Here is a 26,006-nt window from a genome sequence, read left to right as displayed (position 1 = left end):
AGAGTTTAGTGGGCAGAGGTGAGCGAGTATGACACACTCACGAGCTGCGATACATTATTACATCGATATGATACATTAATACACCGACACTGATACATCAATATGATACATTATTACACTCTTATGATGCTGCGATGTTTCACTGTGTGCCATTATGTGACGAGAATCATTAAGAGGAGCATGACTTGAGTTGATTATGTCAATAAAACACATATTTGAATAAGTTTGAGGATAGTTTCGGTTTCAGTTTCTGAACAGATCGACTGCAAAGTGTATTATATATGATATCAAACACTTTCTGTCATTGATTCATCTTTAGAGGTGTTCACTTTTATAAACAGAGGGATGTCTATTGATTCATGAGGGAAACGTTAAAACACACACACACACACACACACACACACACACACACACAGGGAAAGCAGACACACTCTCTCTCACACACACACACACACACTCACACACACACACACACAGGGAAAGCAGACACACTCTCTCTCTCACACACACACACACACACACACACTCTCACACACACAAACAAATTAAGACTATAAGGATAACTACACTGTGACGTTTAATAATCATTGTAATTCGATGAAAATAAATAAATACACACCACAGCTATTATAGCGATACTGATACAGAGGAATGATATCATTGGAATCACTTTCAGAATGATTTTTCTTTCAAGTGATGAACTATAAAATAAATAAATAAATAAAACTTCGACAGCCAATCAGAATCCAGCACTGAGCGTGAGTATTTAAAGCGGCAGACCACAAAACCGAAGCGTGCTTATAATGTGCGTTAAAGCACGATAACTATAATGATAACTGCAACTATAACTTTTTTAAATAATTGTATTCATTATACTAAAGTAGGTAATTCCACATCTCAACTACAAGCATTTAAAGCGACAGATGATGAAACTGTTCTCACTTGTCATGCATTAAGGCCCTAACTATAACACAATTATCATCCACACCAACAATGACAACTGTAAACAATAAGTATAACAATAACTATATTAGAATCCACACAAACTGACTACAATGCTCTGTTCATTATAGATTCCAGTGATATCATTCCTCTGTTATCATTGAAGTTCACTATTCTCATTATTACAACGATTACTCAAACTTTATAGTTATTGTTCTTAGTGTAAAAGGTCCTTTAGCGACAAAAACTGCAGCGCTAATAAAAAACTATATCTATATCCATCTATATTTGAATGGGTTTAAGCAGGATAGATGACTATCAGGTATTTGCAGCAATTTCTGTGAACATTACATCATATCATGCATTGATTATTACGTCGATGACATTTACAGTATCATTTTATTCTGGAGAGTGATGGAGACAACATTAATATATTTTTCTTGTATTTAACCCTTCTTATGTGTACATACACCTTAACTATTTTTCACTATATTTTAGTTCAATAGTATTTATTTAATATTTGAAGGAGATCTGTTGCTACTTAATACTATTTGTGCAATAATTATGGTCCATTAATGACAACTTAAAATATTTTTTCTAATATTTATATTACTTGTATTACTATTAGTGTTATATTTAAGGTTAAAATAGAGAAAAGGGTTTTAAATTCCAATACAAAGAGACAAATTAGAGTCATTTTGTGGTTGGGTACCTGTATGGCTCTTTAATAAATGTCTAGTTTCTCAAAGGAGTATTGCAGGTAATACAAGATTACTTCTTTTTAGGTTTTGCATTTGAATAAATATTTAGACATGATTAAGCACTAGATTTTTAAAATGTGAAAAAAAAAAAAAGTTGGCAACCTTGATTATCCTCATTATTCTTAGTGTGAGCCGTGCTTTAGATTCATTAACACTGAACATGTGCTTTGCTCTTGACCTGCAGTGTTGAGCCGTTGCCATGGAAACGCTCAGCTGCGTCTGTCTCAGGGTCATCACGTGGAGGACGAGGTTATCAGCTCCTCCATCCTGACCAGTGGACTTCACACGTCTGACAGCAGCAGGTAACGAGCGACATGCGTGATCGCTGATGTTATACGTGATCCTGACACAGCTAACCATCTCTCTGTCAGTTCTCACCGAGGGGAAGACGGTCAGAAAAAGAAGAGAACATCTCACTTCTGCTACACTGGACTGCCGAGATACAGCGCTCTGGATGCAGTGGGATGGGTAATTCACTCAGAACTCTACTGTTTCGTATGTCATCTCTGAGGTGTGTTTTATGAACTGACCATGGACCGCATCATCTGAAATCTGAATAATATTTCCATTGATGTATGGTTTGTTATGATCGGACAATATTTGTCTGAGATACAACTATTAGAAAATCTGGAATCTGAGGGAGCAAAAAAATCTAAATATTGAGAAAATCTCCTTTAAAGTTGTTCAAATGAAGCTCTTAGCAATGCATATTACTAATCAGAAATGAAGTTTTGATATATTTATGGTAGGAAATTTACTAAATATCTTCATGGAACATGATCTTTACTTAATATCCTAATGATTTTTGGCATAAAATAATTATAATTTTGACCCATATGATGTATTAGGGCTGTCCAAAAAATTCGAATTTCGAATATTTGTTGAATTTATCCACATGTGGATTTTAATTTTAAATTCAACAAATATTAAAAATTGTAGGTGTGCGATGATGCAAGTGTCGTTGCATTTGAATGCTTTTGTTAGCCTGTCCAGTTAAAGCCACTGGATGCGGCGCTGCTCATTCAATATATTGCAGAATAATAGGAATATCAGTGCAGAGATGATGATGTTTACAGTAAAACTGAAACCAAGCCGTTCACACAGAACACATATTTATCACATTTTCTCGAGGGACGTCTATCACCGTTGCACTCATGTCTCACACAAGAGAGCCACGTGTTTAGAAAGCATGTCAAATTAATGCAAGTTCAACTTTTAAAAAACATGTCTCGTGACTTTATGGCGAGGTTTGGTTTCCCATCTCACTGCATCTCATGTTTTAAATGAAGAAAGTATTCTTTGTGATTGGTTTTCGGCCCTTTGTATTAAACTGTACATGCATGATGCTGTTTTGTTTCTAATTGTTTAAGCAACTTTATTAATTATATATGATTTCTAAACATTATGCACTTTTTTCAAAGATAGTCTTGTTATATATTGCTCGGTGCGCCCTCTTGTGGCCTCGAGAGAAGCCAAAAGCTTTTTTTTCCCCACTAATTGAAATTATGCCTTTTAAATTCGAATATTGATCATATTTAAGGACAAAATTCGAATTTAGTTTTTCAGTCATTTTGACAGCCCTACAATGTATTGGTGGCTATTGCTACAAATATACCCGTGCTACTTATGACTGCTATTGTGCTCCAGGGTCACACGTGTGTGTGTGCGGTGTGTGGTGTGTGTGTGGTGTGGTGTGTGGTGTGTGTGTGTGTGTGGTGTGTGGTGTGTGTGTGTGTGTGTGTCTCTCTGTGTGTGTGTGTGTGTGTGTGTGTGTGTGTGTGTGTGTGTGTGTGTGTGTGTGTGCAGGGTGCCGCTGCGGTTCTCTTCATGCAGCTCTGTCGCAGGATTCACTCGCGGCTGTCCTCGGATCAGAACCCCGGAGCGACTCAGATCAGAGATGTTGAACTCATGCAGAAATGCTCCTACAGAGTCCTGATAGACGTCTGTGAGTGCTGCTGTCAATCACACAACACGCCGACCAATCAGAGACCAGCCAGGCCAACTCAGGTGTCTCACTCAGATTTAGCAGGTTTATTGACATCATAAAAATAACTGTCATTAGTAGCATTTACATGCTTATACATAATTTAAATAAAACATCTTGATAAAACTTTAATAATAAGGTAAAAAATGTGAACAGTCAGAGACCATTCAGGCCAACACAGAGTAGTTTTATTGACATTTAAATAAAAAAAATCTGTTATATTTACTTCTATATATTACATTTAAATAAAAAAATCCAGATTAAAATATAATAATAATAAGTGTACAATAGAAATAAAAATTGACAATCAGAGATCAGTCAAGCCAACACTGATGTCTTTCACTCAGATTCAGAATTGAGTCATTTTATTTTAGTAACGTTTACACGCATATGCATAATTTAAAACAATTTAATGATAATAATAATAAAGTAGAAATTAAAATAATAAACTAGTCTAAATTTAACAGACTATGTGCTAAACTATTATTTATCATGTAAACATGGTAGTGCATTTCAATTTAATTCAGCATCTCCACGTCAATAAAAAAAGGGGTTTACCATCACTGACTGAACGAGTCGTGTAACTTTTTAATGTTCAGATGACTGTATTTTAGTTTGATGATGAATAGTTTGAGACAAACTAAAGAAAATCTAGATTAAAATGAATGTTTGTGCATGTGTCTCAGTGTCCAGGCCGAATGCTTTATCTGGCGATGTGACGAAGTGCCTCTGTGAGGCGCTGCAGACTCCAGAGCAGGAGGACACTGACCGTAGTCATGGTGACAGTGATGGAGACCTGACCTCTGACCTCCAGACGGCGCACAGCTCTGATGACCAGCAGGAGGAGCCGGCGAGCGCCGCATCACACTGCGGTCAGAAAAACACACATTCACAGCTGAACACAATATTAGATTTAGTTTTATTTTATTTTAATTTTTTAGTTATTTTAACTGGTATGTACACTTTATATTTTTGTTGCTGTTGTTCTTATTTCCCATATTCTGAACTGTACAACAGCACTTTATATTTGCCTTGTTGCTTTTGTGTTGTATTTGACTATAATTAACATTAAAGATGTTATACAGATTCATACAGTAGAGATGTGGAGCACTAACTCATGATTCTTGATTTTCTTACAGATGAAACCCTTTTTCCTGAACAACCGGAACCAGAGGTAGTCTTTCAGACCCAAGAACTCAAAACTGAGCTGAATTGATCTCAGGGCTTCTACACGGTCTGGAAAAGTATTAAAATAAAAGAAAGCAGAGTATGGAAAAATATTAGCATTTCCAGACTTTTACCCACATTTAGTTTTTTATAATAGAGCAAAGAGCATTAAGAATTGAATGAAAAAGAGGTTTCTTTTGCATTTTGGGCTTCTTCTCAGGATATTCTTAGCACCGTTTGACATAGCCTCAAAGACCTTTGGAAAAATAAGAAATATACAGACTTTTATGTGTGCATGAGAAACCATTAAACCCAGCATGCGGGACGATGCACACTGAGCCACTGACTGTGCCATCAGCTCATTTCATGTCATGGTGTTTCTGCAGAGGATGTGCTAAATTGGATATTAGGCCTTGATATTAGAGGGACTACCATAAGGAAAGCCACATTTTGAGCGAGAGGATCTCTATTAATTCATGTGCATCCATGCTCTCACAGTAAGATGGCAGTGATGCACAAAGGAAATGTTATATAAAAGCATGCGTAAGCATGCAAAAAATTCCCATGCGCATGTGAATAGTTTCTCGAGGACACAAAAAAGTTTCTTGTGTGCATGCAAAAGTCACTTCGAGAAAATCAATGAAAAAAAACCTTGAAAAAAATATAAATATTTACAAATGACTATAATATATACCAAATATAAAGCTGAAAATAGTGCTGTATGTTAAATATGGTCCGGTTTGGAAATTTGAGTCTGAAAAAGTATGTAATTTTGAAATGGAAAATGTTGAGGATCCCTGTGATCTGAATGCCGACACTGAACTTAAAGTCGTTTCATAATTGATTTTACAATATTAATCCTGTGTTGTTTAAAGCGCTATAGAAATGAATCTGGTATGTTTCCCGCAGGAGCGTCTCTCTCTCGATGCAGCAGCACAGAATCTGAGACGTGTGGCAGACGGCAGCGTTCCCGTAATCCTCAACATCATCGGTAATGATCACATGCTCAAAGCTGCTGATGCCTGATGTGAGCGTGTGTCTGAGTGTGTGTGGTGCTTCAGGTCTGGAGAGCGCGAGAGCGGGCGACTACGAGACGGCCTTCTCCTGCTTCCTGGCCTCGGCGCAGCACGACTACAGCAAAGCTCAGTTTAACCTGGGAGTGTGTTACGAGAGAGGACGAGGAGTGCAGACGGACCTCAGCAAGGTGCTGGATTTACCCATATTTACTATACAGGTTTATGTATTTGCACGTTTGAAAATATTTGCATGCTTGATGTTAATTGCATAATATAACTTGCTTTGGAAAATTAGTTGCAACATGTCTCAGATGATTAAACAAGTTATTTATATATCAGGAAATGCGGTACATCATTTAAAAGAACAAAAGTTCTATCTTGAGATAAAGTAATAATAATAAAATAAAAGTAGAAATTAAAAGCAATTATTTTGCAGACAGTTTTCTGTATTTTCCAACCTGAGAAATATGAAAAAAAATTGCTCTGATTCAAAATGCATCTATTTTCTATTCACATCTAAATACATTTGTAACAAACATATTTCCAGATTTATATTGAGAATCGTTTATAAATCTTGTCAACAAAAGATGCCAAAATAAAAGCTCTATTTTATTATTTGAATTTTGTTTTTTTTACAGACATAAATAATTGTATTGTAATTTACTGTTGTTCTGACAAATTAATCTTTCTGTAAATGTTCTGTAAAATAACATAAAATGTAATTAAAATTAATATTTTTTTATCATTATTAAATATTAGTTTTTTATCTTACAGCACAATAGTATTATTGAAATAATATTTCTTTATTGATTTTTTTTTTTATTTAAATAATTATAATACTTATTATTTATTAAATACATATTAAAATTTTACAGTATAGTAGTATTATTGCTTTAAAATATTTATTTTTTGATTGGTTTAATTTTTATAATTTGAATAATAATAAAATCATTAGTAACATTATGTAAACATACAAAAAATCAAAACAGATAAGCTCCATGGGTGTACTGGTTTAATTTAACCAATAGTAATATTAATACTAATAACTGCTTCTGTTCTGTTTAACATGACTGTATGTAATATATTCTGTGGTGTCTCAGGCGGTGCATTATTACAGACGCGCTGCAGTCGCTGGGCACCGACAGGCTCAGTATCGCTGTGCTAAACTCCTCCTGAGCAGCAGAGGGCAGCAGAGCTCAGAGACAGACGACGCAGCTGCGCTCAGATTCCTGCAGACGGCCGCAGACGCCGGACTCACCCAGGTACTGACTCCAATGGCAACGAGAGAGATACATATCTCAAATAAAATTCAAACATACATCCAAAAATATGAAATATAATGTAAATATGAATAAATATGAAATATAGTAACTATTAGTGTGGTCAAGCGATTAATCGCATCCAAAATACGTTACATAATATAATTTGTGTTCTGTGTATATTTATATGTAAATACACACACATACAGTATATATTTGGAAAATATTGTATTTACATGTATATATTTATATTCATATAATTTATATATATATATATATATATATATAATATATAAACGTGACATTTTTCATAAATATATACATGCATGTGTGTGTATTTATATATGCATAATAAATATACACAGTACACATATATATTATATTATGTAAATAAAAACTTATTTTGGATGCGATTAATCGTTTGACAGCACTAGTAAATATAAAATAAATATATGAAATATAATAAAAAATATGGACACATAGAAAAACTCTTTTTATAAATACAATTTTTTTTTATTATACAATTAACAAAAAAGCAAAAAAAAGGCCTCTAACACTAGCTTCCTCTATTCTTTTTCTGTTCTGTCTGTTTTCTTTTTATTTATTATATAATAATAAAAAACCTCGCTAGAGTGCTGTTGATCTGAGACTCGTCACAGCTCTTGTGTTGGTTTTGATTGCTTCTATTGTTCTCGTTTGTAAGTCACTTTGGATAAAAGCGTCTGCTAAATGAATAAATGTACAAATTTAAATACAAAAATTAATGTAAATATAATTTTATAAATTATTACAATATCATATTGAAATAAAAATATATAAATTATATGAATATAAAAAGTAAATTGAATGAAATAAAGAAATATAAAAATATAATCAAACGTTGTAAATATGAATTAAAATATAATATAAATTTAAATTAAATATATATAAATTATAAATGGCAACTTTATGTAAAATATAATTTAAAATAAAAATATTTAAAATGTAATATACAAACATAATATTAATAAAAATAAATCTGCCATAAACGCATCTGTGTGTGTGTGTCTGTGTCTGTGTCTGTGTGTGTGTGTCTGTGTCTGTGTCTGTGTGTGTGTGTCTGTGTCTGTGTCTGTATGTGTGTGTGTGTGTCCAGGCTCAGGTGTTTCTGGGTGTGGTGTTGTCTCAGCGCTCAGACTGTGATCAGAGGAAGTGTGTGCATTATTTCCAGATGGCGGCTGACAGCGGGGTAAGGTTCCTCTCCTCAGACGTGTGATGAATGAAGAGCTTATGTTTTAGATGATGGTGATGAGATGATGCTGTGTTGATGTGCAGGACCCTGCGGCTCTGGTGTGTCTGGCTCAGTGTTATGAGATGGGTTTCGGTGTTTCTCCGTGTCTCCAAACCGCTGTCAGACTGTACCATCAGGCAGCGGCCGGCGGAAACCAGCAGGCCAGAGACAAACTGAGAGACAGACGCAGCCCAGACGGTCAGACACACACACACACACACACACACGCACACACACGCACACACACGCACACACACACACACACACACACAAAGACACACACACGCACACACACACATATATATACACACATACACACACACACACATATATATACACACATATACAGTGAAAAACACATTGTCCACTTCGGGCAATTTTGACTAGTGTAATTTTTTACTTCGATACAGTACCTTGAAAATTATTGATTGAATATCTTTAAGATGAAATACTGCCGTTTATCATTATAGTTCACTAAAACTGAACTACTTTTCCTAATTGTAAAATAATACATGAATATTTCATAAGTATATTAATTATTTTCCTTTACAGTAGTTAATAAATGACTATACTTATGATTTAATTTCTTGACTTGCAAGAGTTTGAGCTCTTATAAAACCCTCAAGCCTTTATTTTGGCTGAAAACTGCAGGAAGATCTTTAAGTTTAAGGTTTACAAACTTCAGTAAAAATCTAGAGAAATCATTACTGCACAAAAATAATTTGAAAAATCTATATTTCTGACAACACTATCACAAATGTGTTTAAAGCTGCTAAAAGTGACTAATTATGTTTATATATATATATATATATATTGCGAGATTTGTTTACAACAAAAAGAGCTTTTCCACATTATTACATTTTTTTGTTTGTTTTTCATTGGACAGCAACAATGTAATATAACCATTTAACTCTAAATACCGTATATGTTGTTTTTTCCTTTTTAAAATAATAAAAACAAAATTTATGACAAACATTTTTCCATTAGCAAATGAGCTGTTTTTCTTTTTAAATCTGCATTTGATTTATAAATCTCTCTCTGTCTCTGTCTCTAGTGCTGCGCTCGATCAGATCGGCTCCTTGCTTCTCTGTGATTGGTCAGCGGAATCTCGGCTCCATGTTTCCTCAAGAGAGCCACGATGAGAAGCCCCGCCCACAGCAGCGATCTGACCAATCACAGCCGCTTCCTCATTCCTGGAGCACAGGAAGTCTGAGTGTGCTGCCCTCCATCACGCTTCAGATGCTCAGAGCTGACAGCAGCCGCAAGCTTTGGACGCTCGGGGTGTGATAATGTGATCAATTCATCTCTCGTCTCATAATCGCATCTTTAAAGCACCTTATCTCTCAGATACAAGCATATGCACAAGCTTATATCCATTAGAAACACACAGAAGCAGCCAGATCTGACCGATGAATGTTCTCAGCCAATCAGAGCAGAGCTGGAGTGTTCCGAGCTCAGTGATTGGCTGGGTAAAATGTGATAGATTATTCATGAGCTTTAGTTTCAGCCACTTTAAATGTATTTTGCCAGTGGGAAGTGTTAGGTTTTGTATATACGTGTGTTTGGTTGAGGAGAGAACGTCTGAATACAGAGTGTTTTTATTGAGCGTGTAGAAAGAGTAAGGTTATATTTATACTTTTTTGTGTATAATTGTGTTTTTAAACTGTCTTGTGGAGGTCACCTGGTGTCATTTTCTTGTTTTCTGTGTTATTCTGACATTGTTTACATGATCATATTAAAACATTAAACTCACATATTCATTCAGAAGCAGAATAATTATCGGTTATCAAGAATTAATAACAAAACCATTTGATTGGCATCATTTTACCACTAAATTAATCTCATGTGCCAAAGGTTTCATTAACGTGCCTTAATTAGATGTGCAGTTCATAGAAAGCCATGGGATTTAGTTTCGAGCCTCAGTTTCAGAGCCAACTTTGTGTTTTTTGTTTATGATTATGAGGGTTATTGAGTGTCATTTCACCCTAAAGCACTGTCTAAAATACAATAAACACTTCTGTTCTTAACTCACCCTACAGTTTCTCAAGTAATATGATTATACATCTTTGTTTACTTTTAAGAAGTGTTCAGAATCTGTTGATTTAATTGATTGATTAATATATTTTTCTGAAGACACTAATACCGAATCATCACATTATTACCCAGCTAACAGGGAACTCTCACTACGTTTTTTCTTGCATAAATGATAGAACAAAACACTCTTAAAGTAATGTTTATGGAACATTCTTATAAGTTTAATAATATCTGATATAATGTTCTCGGAACGTTCATGTTATTTGTACTTGATGAACGTTCTAAGAGATATTTTTGTAACCTTTAAGGTTCTAATCTAATAGCGTTCTAACAATTGAACATTTTAAAGTTCTTAGAATATTAAAACTGAAACGTTTTTGTAACCTTTAAATAACTTTATAATCATGATAAGAAAAGTGGACGTTTCAATGTTTTAGAAACATTTCAAAATAATATCCCTACTAGTGCATTTTAATAACCTAAAAATGTGTTACCTGGGTATATTTTAAGTGAATTTACTAACCAAATGATGTAAGGGTTGTTGGTTTTAGAGTGTTTTAGGTTCAGATGTGGTGTCCGTTTAAATAAATACTATAGGTACAATTAAAAAATAATAAGACGATGCTCCGTCCCTCCAATCATTCTGCGTGCCTCATGAATATTAAATCAGTTTCTAGACGCTCAAGGAAACTCGCGACGCAATGTCAGAACGACCTGATTAATATTCATGCAGTATCTTGCGCTCGGCGCTCTGATTGGTCAGCGTACGCGTACACAGAGACAGCGGCGCGGGGCGCATGCGCAGAGAGGCGCGCACACTGGACGCGGTGCGGAGAGCAGAGGAGCGGTCTCTGATTGCGGGCGTCTGGGCTTTAAAAGCGGGCGTCACCTCGCGGCTCCGCATCAGCATCTCCAGGCGAGAGAGGAGCGGAACGAGCTGGTGAGTGACAGTCTCTGGACGCATGACGTCATGCTATCACACACATTATTGATTATTCTGATTGATCTGATGCATCTTCGGTGCTACAACTTCATACAATTGAAGCTTGCATTGAGTTTGTTTATGCACAGGATGCGCGTGACTTGACACTTCTCGCTGTCACATCAGTGTCATGCAGGAATAATGCGTGTATATATGTTTAATAATGCGCGAGATGATGATATGCATGGAGCATTTGTTGCAGACTGTGTGTTTAAGTTGAGATGTGCGTCATTCATCGCACAGAATGTTTTGGGCCGATCAGAAGCGATCTGTCATCATCAGGAGGACAAACAACTTCTGTGCATCCTCATGTCATGGCTGTATTTATCAAACTTTGGAAAATATTGACTTTTATCTAAAATACTTAGGTATCAGTGCTGTTGAGTCTTGTATTTGATGACATTTTTATTGTTTGCGTATTGCATATATATATATATATATATATATATATATATATATATATATATATATATATATATATATATATCTATATATATATATATATATATCAAAGAGTTGTTTACATAAGTGTCTTTTACTATATTATGCATTACTGAGTCTTGCATTTTTTCTAGTAGGCTATATCTAATTTCAAATATTGCATATATAATTTGTAATCAGCCAGAATGCGATTGCAATACTATACTGTAGTAAAGTTAAGTCTTGCATTCTTGATATATCTTATTTCAGATTTTATTGCATACAGGGTTAATCAAATAGTAGTATGAATTACCCAGTAGTATATATTATGCAATGCTGAAATATATTAGATATCAGATTCTCTTGCATTTAGGATTATAATCAGAGTTAGAATATGCAATATTAGCAATAGTATATACTATATTATAATGTTTTAGTCTTGTACTTCCTGTTATATCCTATTCAAAATTTTATTGTTTATAAGATTATAATCAGATTTAGCATGTATTATTTTCCAAATGTCTTTTGCTACATTATGCAATATTGCGCTAATCTTGCATTTGATCTTATTTCAAATCCTATTGCACAATTATAATCAGTCAGAATATGCAATTATTGCAATACTAAAGTTATTAAGCATTTTTGCTGTTATATCTGAAATCTTACTGAATGTAGGATTGTCATCATAAATTATTTTGTCTTTTTCAATGCAATACTGTACTATACTGGTAGAATTCCTGAGTCTGGCAATTTTATTGCTCATAGGATTATAATCAAATTCATCATAAATTATTTTCCAATTGTTTTATCCTATATAGTGAAGTTACTGAATCTTGCATTTTTCCTGGTATATCCTATTTCAAATCTTATTGCATAAATTATTAAAATAAGAATATACAATTATTGCAGTGCTATGCTACTCTAAAGTTAAGTCTAGCATTTCTATTTTATTGTAAATTTTATTGCACATGATTATAATCAAAGAGTTGTATAAATTATCCAGTAGTCTTTTACTGTATTATGCAATACTACAGTTACTTCAGTTATACTGAGTCTTGCATTTTTGCTGGTATATCCTATTTTAGATTTTTTGTAAATTATTTTCCAAGAGTATTTTACTGTATTATGCGATAGTGCACTTTATTATACACTTAGTGTTTTGATTGCATATAGGAATATAAACTATTTGTTTTGTGCAGTTTTAAAGACCAGTCCCAGTAAGATGTGTAAAAGTGTAAAAACAAGTTAAAACGGCTTAATCCTTATGATTTTCTGTCAATATGCATTTAATATCCAATTGCCTTCTTGAATAACTTTATCTGTAAGTAAATCTGAGTTATTAATGAACACTATAACATCGTTCTGAATACAGTATCAGGGTTGTGATCAGTCAAAACACCATTTGGCTGATGCACAGAAAAACAGTCACGCATGTGGAGACTGACACACATCGTGTGTGTGTGTGTGTGTGTGTGTGTGTTGCATGCGGGCTGTTGTGCTGAATAATGCTTTATAATCACACTGATCTTCAGTGGAAATCTGCAGTAAACACATTTTCCAGCCCAGTCCGTCACAGCCGTGTGTATATGTGTGTGTTTGTGTGTGTTTGTGTGTATATGTGTGTGTTTGTGTGGACTGGACCTGTTTGTCGTAGTTTAACGTGAGACGCTGTGCTGACTGTGCAGTTCATGTAAAGGTGATCGAGTCTAAGAGTCACAAACACACAGTGAAACACGGCTGATTAACAGAGCAAATGATATTATTCATTCTCATTCTCAGTTATGCTTCATACAAAGTCTCAAATTCATCTCAGCTGGCAACAGACACAAATGTAGATGTAGATTTCTTTATTCTTTAAAGATATTCTTTATGGCTCAATCCAGTCAGCAGCTTATAAAAACAGAATTATATATATAGCAGTGTTGGGGAAAGTAACTGTTAAAAGTAATGTTTTACAATGTTGTTACTCACTTTTTATGGAAAGTAATGTATTACGTTACTTTTGCATTACTGTTTCTCTTCTGGCCTGGCTTGTTTGTTATCGTTTATTACAAACGAAAAAGATGTTGTTTACCTAAAGTCATTTTTGCTTATTTGTATGGTTGAATTGGATCATGAAATGTCAGCAGCAAAGACACTGGTTGATAAAATGGCATTAAATGCATAAATGGTCTCAAATATTTGTGTTAGTTTGCGTCATATTCTGAGTTTGCATTTCCCTGTTTTTATTCATTTTGAGGAATACTGAATGTGTTTTTGTGCCGTGAGATGAGTTAATGCATGTTGACATTTATTCTAGAACTACAGTAATATGATCACACACACAACACCTCTGCACTTTCTCCTGATTCCTCTCAACATGAGGAGAGCTCAAGACATGCAAGCAGAAGAACTGCTGTTACTTATTTGAAAAAGTAACTTGTCACGTGACTCCAACTCTGGAAGTCAATATAAACAACTTTAGTGATATAAAAGTACAAAAGTAGATAAACAGAATTAATGTGGATGGCAAGGAACTGGACAAGGAAATGTTTGAGTTCCTATTGAGATCTCTGACAAATCTGAGAACAATTGGAGACATTATTGAGAAAATCTAGGGAGAAACACATGAGAGACAGGAGAAGAATAAAGTGCCGTCTAGGAGAAATGACTGAGATATCAACAAGATCTCACAAGTGTGATATTCTTTAATATGAGGAAATACTAAGATGTGATTATATTTGTGTGTGTTTTCCTTTGAAAATAGAGCTGGGAAAGGATGCTTAGATATTTGCCATTGACAGGAATTAATGAAGCTAATTAGGCAGAACTGGTGGTGAAGAGGTCAGAATCAGTTGTGAGATACAAATAGAATTACAAGAAAAAGTCAGAATTGTGAGGGGAAAAATAGAATTGTTAGAAAAAGTCTAATAAAATTAATTGTAAGATATAAAGTCAGAATTGCAAGAAAAAAAAGAATTGCGAGATATAAACTCAGAATTGTGAGAAAAAATATCTAAATTGTGAGAGATTTTAGTATTAAATTTTTTCTAAATTAATTTTTATTTTTTTATCCAGTGACAGAAACAAGCGCTTATAACTTTGAGACCAGAAACATGAATTATAAATTAACTATAATTTTCTCTCTCTCTCTCTCCGCAGTGGATTGATTGTTTGCAATGATGTCACTGCAGAAACCTCCCCTCAGACGCAGCGCATCGACCGTGGAATCGACCAATCACAGCAGGCCTCTGTTGACTCCGCCCACCTCCCTCAACTTGCGCTCCTCCCACAACCAGCAGCTGAGCTGCGACACCATAAAGGAGGGCGTGGTCGCCGTTTCCAAGGAAACGCAAAGCTCAAAGAGTCGACAGAACTATGCGCTGACCAATATCCAAAACGCGATGGGTTTGAGCCAAAACCCTGCCCCTTTGACCCAAAGCCATGCCTCCTCAGACCGAAAACCCACCCCCAAGAAATCCGCCTCCTCTTCGTCCCTCTACTGCTCCTCACTCTCCTTCTCCACCTCCAATCCCAAACTGGCCAAAAACGGCACCAACTTGCAGCTCAAAGAGGAGCAGCTGGACCTCAACAAGAACGACAAGAACCTGGTGAGGAGCAGCTGGGATTGGCTGGAGGGGAAGGACAACCAGAAGAACCCCACCATCAGGAGGAGGACCAAGAGCTTTCTAGAGTACCATCGAGAAGAAGAGGCACCGAACAGCCCAGATAAAGACACACAGGCCGAGGAGAAACACCTCCTGCCCAAACTAGAGGCGCAGACGTGGGCTAAAGAGAACCATGTGGAGGTGCACCTCACCCTCCCTCAGAACCACCTGCTCCTGCTGGCCAGCGAGGAAGAGGAGGAGGAGGAGAGTCCTGGAGAGGCGCTGGAGGTTCACGAACACTCGCTCCGGCTCAATAACGAGCATATCGGCCGCGTCAGAGATTGGTCACCGGGGGGAGCGCGGCTGCAGAGGAGTCCCTTACGCCTGAAGCTGAGAGGAGACGAGCCGGAGGAGTCGCCTGAACGCCCGGCCAGACCCGAGAAACAGGAGGAGGAGGAGGAGGAGGACTCCAGCTGGACCACGCTATCACAGGAGAGCCCGTCTGTGGAGACGCCTCAGGAGACAGGTGACCAACAGACAGATACGCTCTCCTGCTCAGCAAGACTGCGTTTATTTGAGCAAAAATACAGTAGAAATTCTGAAATATTATTAGAATTTCAAATAGCCGTTTCCTATGAGAATATATAGTAACATGTAATTTATTCCTGATGCAAAGCTGAATTTTAAGCATCAATGTTTTTGAAGTCTCTTCTGCTCACCAGGGCTGCATTATTTGATCACATGTACAATAAAAATTGTGAAATATTATTTCAAATTAAAATAGCTGTTTTCTATGTGAATATGTGTTAAAATGTAATGTATTTCTGTGATCTGCAGCTGTATTTTCAGCATCATTACTGCAGTCTTCAGTGTCACATGATCTTCAGAAATCATAATAATATACTGATTTACTGCTCAACAAACATTTCTGATTATTATCCATGTTGAAAACAGTGGTAAAACCGCCATACGTTACTATTCAAAAGTTTGGGGTCAGTTTGTGTTTGAAGGAAGACTCTTCTGTTCACAAAGGCTGCATTTGTTTGATAAAAAAAACAGTAATATTGTGAAATATTTTTACCATTTGAAATGTGTTTTCTATTTTAAAATGTATTTTATTCCTGTGATGAAAAGCTGAATTTTTATAAGTTATCCACCATTTCATTTGCGAATAAAAATAGATTTAACATTTTTAAATAGATTTAAAAAGTTTTAATTTAAGGTCATAATCTTAAATGGTCTAATAAGTCTTGTGTATCATTTCAAGAGAATTTGGGGCTGGAAAACAGGAATTGTGAAGCGGTTTAATGTAATAAACTTCAAAAGGCAATGTTTTATTGAAATAAGAGCATTTATATTGTATTTCTATTGTACTGTGTTGTAAGAGTGCTGTTTGATTAAGCAGCAAGATGTAGTAAAGACATTTCAAAATATGAGTCTCTGTGTATTTCAGGCTTGCATTATGCAGAACTTTTTCTTTTTTCTGGTTATTATTGATATTTTAGTTGCACAATAAACCGTGTCTGGCATTTAAGTCATTTATTATCATACATAATTTTGAATTAAGCGCCAGATACAGTTTATTGTGTAACTGAAATATAATAAAAATTAAAAACGTTTTCAAAATAATATTTAATATAAATAATTCTATCATTTTTAAATGAATACCATTTAAATCCTAAACCTTTTGCTTTGATCCTTAAGACATATGCTCAAGAAACATTTCTGATTATTATCAATGTTGAAAACAATATTTTTGTGGAAACTGTGATGCATTTTATTTTTCAGAATTCACAGATGAATAGAAAGTTCAAAAGAACAGCATTTATTTGAAATGCAAATCTTTACTAACATTATAAATGTTTTAAGTGGCACTTTGATGAATAAAAAGGTTCTTTCACAAAAAGTCAAAATCTTTCTGACCCTGAACTTTTGAGCAGTAGTGTTTCTGTCTGAAGTCATGCACAGCGTTATATTTATCTCCTGTGTAGCAGGAAGCAGCAGTTGCTCTGACGACAGACAGTTTCTGAAGCGTGTGTGTGTGTGTGTTGTAGGTGTTTGGGAAGAGCCTCCTCAGGTTCAGGACGTGTCTCAGGAGTATTTCTGGCGTATTTCAGCTGATTCCACTCCTCGAGATCAGCCTGTGGCTGGCGACGCCCACTCTGACCAGGAGGCGGAGCTGAGGCTGAAGGGGGCGTGTCTTCCTGTGCCCTGCACTAAAGCACAGACTGAGGTAGACACAGATCTTCATCTCATACCACATAATCATAATGGGTTTCCTGAGACAGGAAATATTGAATTAACAAATATTGATCTTTTTCAAGTTGGCACGAAATAGAAATTGCAATCATCTTTTCTTCCCGATTATGACGTATATCAGTGAAACGGCTTCTCGAATGAGACAGAATGATTTTGTCCATCAGGAATTAATTGAATCATTGGTGATTGCTAAAACTAAAAGCATTAAGATATTGCATGTTTATTCTACAACATAAAATCTGAACAAAAAAGATTAAATTAAATAAAGTCTGTGTTTAACACAAGCCCAAGATTTTCATGTTTTATTTTTAATCTCTCTTACTTGTCTTGAAAAAGCTAACAGGTGTCTTCATGGCACTCAGAGGTTGTCATTAATCATCATCACAGCAAACATCATCTACTCACTAGCTGTGTTTATACTAGCGCTCTGGCAAACAGAGACAGAGACGAGCACAAATAACACGGGTTATAATTATCAAATGACAAATAACTTCAATCAGCAGCAATTAATACAGTAACAGTATAAACAGACGAAGTGAACAGTGAAACATAAGCATAGTTAAGCTAATCTGCATAACTTATTAATGTCAATGGTATATTGAGTACCGTATTATTATTTATTACCGTATTATTATTATACCGTATTATCCACCGATTCCAAACCTTCCTCAAAAGTGCTCATGTTTTCAGAAATGCACAAAATAGTGCACAGAAACTATTATTTGCAACTATTTGCGATGCTCTCTTGCCACACCATGTTCTCACGCAGTGAAAAATACATCGTGGAGAAAAGAGGAAACTGACAACTTGCCGACAGACAACACGGAGCAGGTTTCTTCTGGTATGAAACAAAGTAACAGCAAATTTGGCCTTTTTTTAAGAAATTCAAACAGTAAATAATGTTTTGTGGCTCTTTAATGTGTCGTGACATTGCTGGAGCGTCTCGTGAACCGATCATCTCTTCCTCTTTACTAGTTATTGTAGCACAAAATAAACATGAATGAACATCAGAAGGTATCTTGTTTCAACTGCAGAAAGATGTCAAGAAACACGTAATGTATCAACAATTCAAAAAAATAAAATAAAATACAAATAGAATAAATAGATTAAGATGAAAATGCTTCTAAATGGCTTGCTCATTAGAAATAGTGATGCCTCATCAAAACAAGAACTGGTGAACTTCACAACAATGACACAGTTATTGAGCTGAACTGAATCTGAATTATGATGCTGTCGTCGTCTTCTGAATTTTCATGTTTCTTTCTATGAACAAAATATGTGACCCTGAACCACAAAACCAGTCTTAAGTGTCTATTTTTTCAATTGAGATTTATACATCATACATAATCTTTCCATTGATGTATGGTTTGTTATGATAGGACAATATTTGTCTGAGATGCAACTATTAGAAAATCTGGAATCTGAGGGAGCAAAAAAATCTAAATATTGAGAAAATCTCCTTTAAAGTTGTTCAAATGAAGTTCTTAGCAATGCATATTACTAATCAAAAATGAAGTTTTAATATATTTACAGTAGGAAATTTACTAAATATTTTCATGGAACATGATCTTAATATCCTAATGATTTTTGGCATAAAAGAGAAATCTGTAACACTTTACAATTAGGTGTCATTTGTTAACATTAGTTAATGTATTAACTAACATGAATGAACAATGATCAACACATCTATTACAGTATTTATTAATCTTTGTTAATGTTAGTTAATAAAAATACAGTTGTTCATTGTTAGTTCATGCTAATTCAGAGCATTTACTAATGTTAACAAACACAACTTGTGATTTTAATAATGCATTAGTAAATGCTGAAATTAACAGTAAGATTATTAATGCTGTAGAAGTATTGTTCAATCTTAGTTCATGTTAACTAATGAACCTTATTTTAAAGTGTTACCGAAAAATGTATAATTTTGAGCCATACAATGTATTGTTAGCTACAAATATACCTGTGTTACGGCTGACTGCTTTTGTGCTGCAGGGACACATTAAAATTATAGCGTGCTCATTTTGCCAGCACGGGTCACAGATGTGACCTGTCTTGTGTCTAATGTGTGTGTGTGTGTGTGTGTAGCGGCCCAGCAGTATCGTGTCGGACAGCTCTGTTGAACCCGTTCCTTCATCAGCAGCCTCTTCACCCTCCTCTTCCTCGCTGTGCTATGAGGCGATGGGCCGCGCCGCCGGGTTCCTCAACAACAACTACCTGGTAAACACTGACAATAAACACAGCGCTTTATACACACTTCATCCAGTTATTGTAGTTAACAGTGCACAATCTCTCTGTACAGGACCTGACAGAGACATGCGAGTCCCGTGAGCGCCGGCGTGAGAGAGAGCGGCAGGAGGAGCGTGAGAGAGAGCGAGAGATGAGCCGAGTGAGTTTGGGAGCTCACGGCGGCCCGTACAGCTTCATCAACCACAGGTGAACACACACACCTGAGTGTCATATTCATCATACTGAGACCGCCTCATACTGACCGCTTCTCTCTGCAGAGCTAAAGTCCCATCAGCCCCTGCAGACACCGTCATCCCCATCAACGACCCGGAGACACAGGTACGGCTGCATATCAAGCACTAACCACTCTGTGGCTCATAGAAGGGGTTTTGGTTTGTTTTCTGCTGTAATTAATTATCAAATATTAACAATACAAACAAGTAAAATGACCACCAAGCATTAAACAAGGGATGACATTAAATCTTTAATAAAATATAATATATAACAATTATTTATTAAATAAAAAATATATATATTTTTCCTATCTACCCCAAAATAGTTGCTCTTATTAATTTCAACAGCATTGTATAATACAATAAAATATAATATAATAAGTAAACATTAATAATTACTAAATATTTTTTTTTTTCCCTGTCTACTACAAAATATTTGCTCTAATTATAATGAACTTGGTAATCTTAATTCAAACCTGGGATGTTTTAATGCTTTTTCTCTCTTTAACTTAAGTAGGACATCAGCAAATATGTTTTTGAAGCTGTTCGTCTGGATATATTGGTATGAAATTTGCCCAACAATCACAAAATTATAACAGCGTTGTTCAAGAAGATAGAATTGGTATTTCATAACAGAAACACAACCATTTCTTCTTTGATTTTACTGTAGTTCAAATATTGAAAGAGGTAAATATAATGAGATCTCGTTCCAGAATGAGACTGAATTAGTATCTGTGGAAAATAGATGTTGATTTATTTTCAAAAGCACAAAAAGAACAGTTTGGGATGAATCTTTCTGAGAAAACACAGCAAGGGTAAGGATTTTACTATGAATCTCTTGTTAAGTCTTATCAAATGATTATATCCTGGCCAGATATTATGGAAAGACATTGAAGAATAAATCTGTGGCCATAAACCCACAGCTTTCTAGTAAAACCTCATAAGATGCATGAGCTCTGGGTTCAGATTTAACAACAGCGACATCGAGAGGTGCCTCCTGGACCAGCCGGCGCGAGGATAACGAGATCTGTGTGTGTGTGTGTGTGTGTGTGTGTGTGTGTGTGTGTGAGAGAGAGAGAGATGGAGAGACTGCAGCAGAACGCAGGGCACGTGTAACAGCAGCAGTTTAACGCAATGCATTGTGGGAACAGCAGAATTACATCATTTTTAAGTTTAGTAACAAACAGCTAATCTCTAATTAACAAGAATGTACTGCAAACAGTATCTGTTACAAAAATAAATTAATAATTCAATTTAGAGGGATTAATAATAAAAACACATATATGAAATGATTCCTTTTATAAATGAAATATTCAATCATTGATTTTATTAAGAAAATTGAAATGACCAGAGTGTATATAAACAAGATTGGCCACAAAACTAACTCATGTCTGTAACTGACAAGTCTGTAAAACTGTGAAACATTTTATAAAAAATTATGCTAGAACACAATTTATATGAAAGAACTTTAATGGACATTAAATAAATACATTTTCCTGGAAAAATAGTACAATTATAATCAAAAATCTGTTTAAAAGATTGTATACAGCAGGGTTATTATAGTCAGCTAAAATTAAAGAAATTAAATTAATTACAATTAAAACTAAAACCATTAAAAAACAATGGTTTTTACTTGAAATTAAATGTTTACTGAAAGTAAAAAAATATATAACAAATTATATATATATGCATAAACATTTTATTTCAAAGCAACATTTCATTGTTATTTAGTTTAACTAAATGTATTAGAATAAGTCCAACTGAAACAAGAAATAAAAAATAGACAAATAAAAAAATGATAAAAAGGACAAAAACAGACACAATTACTAAAATGTTAACTAAAATGAACAACGTCTAATTCAATACATTAACAAAAACTATAATAGTATCTCAGTGATGCTAAAATAACACTGGTATATCAATTTTTATTCTTATTTTTGTTAATTGTAAAAATAATATTGTTAAATTATTGTATACAATTCATTGAAGAATTGAAGTATTGTATTGTTATTGAGCCATATTCAAATAAAGATTTTAAAATGCAGGCTAAGTGTCAATAATTAAACAAGTATATGTTCAGCTAATTGTCAGCCTCACGTGTGCTTCTCTTAATTAGTGAATATACATATAAACAGCCTTTTAATTAACATTAGAATAATCACAGCTGATGGTAAGACATGCAAACGTAACACTAAGAACACTTCTTGTCCAGCTGGTGAATGAAAACAAGGATAAAATCAAAGGAAAATCTGGAGTTGGGATAACCTCCAAAACCAAAGGTGATACCTTCTTAAAAGCCCATTATCGTCAAATGTTTCTAAAATGTTTACGTTCAGAGGCAGATTGCCAGAAACAGCTATTTTAGGATGGTTTGTGTCTTAGGACTCCTCTTCACTGCTCCTAACCTTTCACAGATTTAGGAGCTAGTTTTAGTGCTGAAACACTTTGTGAAATACTCTTAAAGCAACAATGTAGGAGTCCTAAATTTAGGACTGAACGCCCACAATTGTTTTAGATTTTCTCCTAAATCAGCGAGTTATGGGCTGCTCGTATGCTGAAGGTGTTTAGTGAATGTGGGCGGGTGCTGGTGTGTTGCAGGTGTTTGCGGTGTGTTATCTGGGCTGGCTGGAGGTGCGAGACGCGGATGTGACGTCTGAGAGGAGCGGCGCGGTGCTGAGCGACTGCATCCAGCAGCTGCAGCAGCGCAGAGAGACACAGAGGCCGCGGGTGAGACACAGACACAGACAGACAGCGCTCTGATCTCAGTCACACGCTCACACATCTCTCGTCTCGCTCTCAGACTCAAGCCATGCTGCTGGTGCTGCAGGACATCACCCTGACCCTCATCGACCCCGCTGACCACACCCTCCTGCACTCTCAGCCAATCAGCTGCATCCACGTCTGGGGAGTGGGGCGGGGCTTCAGCAGGTCAGTGACGTTATTCTCATCTGTGTCCCTGAAGCACAAAAGCAGTCATGAGTAACACCGGTAATTTGTAGCAATAGCCAACAATACATTGTATGGATCAAAATTATACATTTCTCTTTTATGACAAAAGTCATTAGGATATTAATTAAAGATCATGTTCCATGAAGATATTCTGTAAATTTCCTACAGTAAATATATCAAAACTTCATTTTTGATTAGTAATATGCATTGCTAAGAGCTTCATTTGAACAACTTTAAAGGAGATTTTATCAATATTTAGTAATGAATGTAATGAATGCTAGTGTACTGCAAACTATATATAATGTGAAAACTACACGTTATGCAACAAACACACATGTTCTCGTTTTGTTGCATATTTCTTTCAGTTATCATTACTCAAATAAATGGGCTATTTTAGGATACAAAGTTTGTGTAAAGTGTCAAATAATGTCAGTGTTCAGAATAGCATGCTAACAAATGATGAACTATACAAATTGTGAATTTTACGCATTTGATAAATACTCGGATGACCTGCTGCATTTGTCAAAATGTGCAGTATGTATCCAGAGCAGGTTTAATATCTATAACTAAAACATTTAACTTACCTGAAATAAAATAAGCATCACCTGAAATAAAATAAAATATTTAAACGTTTCTCATTTAGTTTAAAACTAAGTACTAAAATAAGTAAAACAAAAATAAAACTAAAACTAATAAATGCAAATTAATAAGCATTATACTGACATATTACATATAATAAAAACACATAAAAAATGACTAGAACATATAAAAATAAAACCTAATTTAAAAAAAATAATTAACAAAAACTGATAAAGCATACTGCATGATATACTGTGTCCCATTATGCAATGCATTCAACATTCCCATCTTTTTATTGAATTGAACTAGATTTTTTACATTTAATTTTCATGACAACATTCATATACAACAGTGAGATCATTTGCTGTTTTTAGTCAGTGTGCATTATATACTGAATACTAGTTTACTAAATATTATTTCATTCTGGACATTGACATCGAATCAAGAAAAAGACTGATAGTACTTCTAGTCAGGGTTATTAGTTAACTAAAACTACAATTACAAGTAAACGTAAAAACATTTGTTACTTGAAATAAAATAAAAGAATATTAATCTTTAGTTAAACTTGATAAACTAAAAATGACAAAAACACACAACAAAATAACTAAAAGTTCAACCAAAATTAAAATGAATACAGAAAATATATATATATATATATATATATATATATATATATATATATATATATATATATATATATATATATATATATATATATATATATATATATATATATATATAAAATCATTTAAAATATTAATAAAAAATCTCAATGAGACTAAAACAATCCTACCTCCAGTGCAGGGCATTGTGGGATAAAATGTGAAGTCTGCTTTGGAGATTTACTGCACATTTTAACAAATATTTTATAAAAAAAAAAAAAAAAAAACTTTTGCTTCTAAAAACATTCATCTGCTTTTCAGGAGCATTTTTTTCTATGATTTATATTTCTTGGTTGTACATATGATTTTTTTTTTTTTAGATGAGCATGCTTTATATGATTGTTTGACATTTGGATAATTCATGCATAAAGACAAAAGGTTTGTGCACAGTATGCATACTGCAGAAATGTGTGCAGTGCATTGTGGGATGGTGCTCTGGTGGTTCACTGCTGATTCTGGTCTTTGGTGTGTAGAGACCGTAGCAGGAGGGCTAGTGTGAGTGGTGTTGAGGTGATGAATGCAGCAGAGCGTCTCGGTCTCTATCGCTCTCTTCTGTGTCTCCTGAGGCTGATGGGTGTCAGTGGTAACGACACAGACCGGAGACTGATGCACTGCTGCAGAGACTCTCTCTCGCTCTGATGCATGTCTGCTCTCACGTGTGTGTGTGTGTGTGTGTGTAACAGATCCTCTGCTCAGAAACACACTGATTCATTCAGTCCAGTGCAGAGTGACTCTCTCAGAATGACTCGGTATGTGGGAGAATCCAGTGATGTTATCAAGATTAAATGAGGCATTTCTATAGCGCTTTACTATTGCAGTGCTTTCTTCACACTGGAGATGTGGTGAAAGGTGAGAAGGTGAAGTTACATATTTCATAGAACGTGACCTTCACTAATATCATACTCAAAAACATATAGTCAGCACACTTTGATAACAGTAGAACATGCATGTAGTGCACTAACTCTGGATATAGCTAGTGGATATGATTCAACTGAATTAAACAGAAAAAATGCATTTTTAATTTTATTTTCAGGATGATAAATGCAGGGCATCTATAGGTCACGTGACTATTTGAAACCATTTCAATTGCAGGTTTGAAAATGACTAGGCTGTGTGCACTGTATACTTAGTATTTAGTAAGAAGTAGACTAGTGTTTTATTCTGAACAACATGAAAGACTGATAGTGCTTCAGAGTTATTATTAGTAATCAAAAATTAAAATTAAAACCATTATTGTTACTTGAAATAAACATTCACTGAGAGAAATATGAAACTTTATTTCAGCTAGTTACAAAGGGAACATTTCTCATAAAAACTACATACAGACATACATTCAAACAAATACAATCAAATGAAAATGAAAACAAACGAGTTCAAAATATTAACACAAACATAATATTATAATAGTATCTCAATGAGGCTAAAATGGCTTTCATCACACTGGCAGATGAAGCTTTTAATTATAATGTTATTATTTGTGTCATATATTTTATATGACAAAATACACAATATAAATCATGCACACTTCGTACATGTAGTGCACTAACTCTGGTTTGGGTTCAGTTTCCAGCACAAACCATGTGTATTACATCATAGTACACTAACTAGCTTCATCACATCTGTCTGTGTTTGATTAAATTAATGAGAGAATCTTTAATTATTATAAATACAAA

General features: G+C 34.8%; 2 protein-coding genes across 4 annotated transcripts in view; both read left to right on the top strand.

Moving 5' to 3' along the window:
* LOC306853266 (DAP3-binding cell death enhancer 1-like) overlaps window positions 1–10,537 on the top strand; it is a 10,725-nt gene extending 188 nt beyond the window's left edge. Inside the window, exons 1-12 of one of the 2 annotated variants that reach the window (XM_079390548.1) lie at window positions 1–18; window positions 1,888–2,005; window positions 2,075–2,171; window positions 3,510–3,648; window positions 4,374–4,559; window positions 4,827–4,861; window positions 5,764–5,845; window positions 5,916–6,058; window positions 6,971–7,132; window positions 8,265–8,357; window positions 8,444–8,597; window positions 9,454–10,537. The exon at window positions 1–18 is cut by the window's left edge and continues 96 nt beyond it. In XM_079390548.1, the coding sequence (XP_079246674.1) occupies window positions 1–18; window positions 1,888–2,005; window positions 2,075–2,171; window positions 3,510–3,648; window positions 4,374–4,559; window positions 4,827–4,861; window positions 5,764–5,845; window positions 5,916–6,058; window positions 6,971–7,132; window positions 8,265–8,357; window positions 8,444–8,597; window positions 9,454–9,686 (1,460 nt within the window). In that variant the 3' untranslated portion in view covers window positions 9,687–10,537. Of the gene's footprint in view, window positions 19–1,887; window positions 2,006–2,074; window positions 2,215–3,509; window positions 3,649–4,373; window positions 4,560–4,826; window positions 4,862–5,763; window positions 5,846–5,915; window positions 6,059–6,970; window positions 7,133–8,264; window positions 8,358–8,443; window positions 8,598–9,453 lie in introns of both variants that reach the window. The other variant, XM_079390549.1, reaches the window with a different exon arrangement.
* Window positions 10,538–11,234: 697 nt separating this feature from the next.
* Window positions 11,235–26,006, top strand: part of LOC306853053 (amyloid beta precursor protein binding family B member 2-like) — a 30,590-nt gene continuing 15,818 nt past the window's right edge. The window contains exons 1-8 of one of the 2 annotated variants that reach the window (XM_079390222.1): window positions 11,235–11,373; window positions 14,977–15,948; window positions 17,477–17,655; window positions 19,770–19,901; window positions 19,984–20,117; window positions 20,189–20,249; window positions 22,742–22,870; window positions 22,944–23,071. In XM_079390222.1, coding sequence (XP_079246348.1) covers window positions 14,994–15,948; window positions 17,477–17,655; window positions 19,770–19,901; window positions 19,984–20,117; window positions 20,189–20,249; window positions 22,742–22,870; window positions 22,944–23,071 — 1,718 coding nt within the window. In that variant the 5' untranslated portion in view covers window positions 11,235–11,373; window positions 14,977–14,993. The remainder of the gene's footprint in view (window positions 11,374–14,976; window positions 15,949–17,476; window positions 17,656–19,769; window positions 19,902–19,983; window positions 20,118–20,188; window positions 20,250–22,741; window positions 22,871–22,943; window positions 23,072–26,006) is intronic. The other variant, XM_079390223.1, reaches the window with a different exon arrangement.

Source organism: Barbus barbus (assembly GCF_936440315.1).
Source record: "Barbus barbus genome assembly, chromosome: 33".
In the NCBI taxonomy this organism is placed as follows: Eukaryota; Metazoa; Chordata; class Actinopteri; order Cypriniformes; family Cyprinidae; genus Barbus; species Barbus barbus.
Note: the sequence above shows the minus strand (reverse complement) of the source record. Positions and strands in the feature narration are given on the sequence as shown.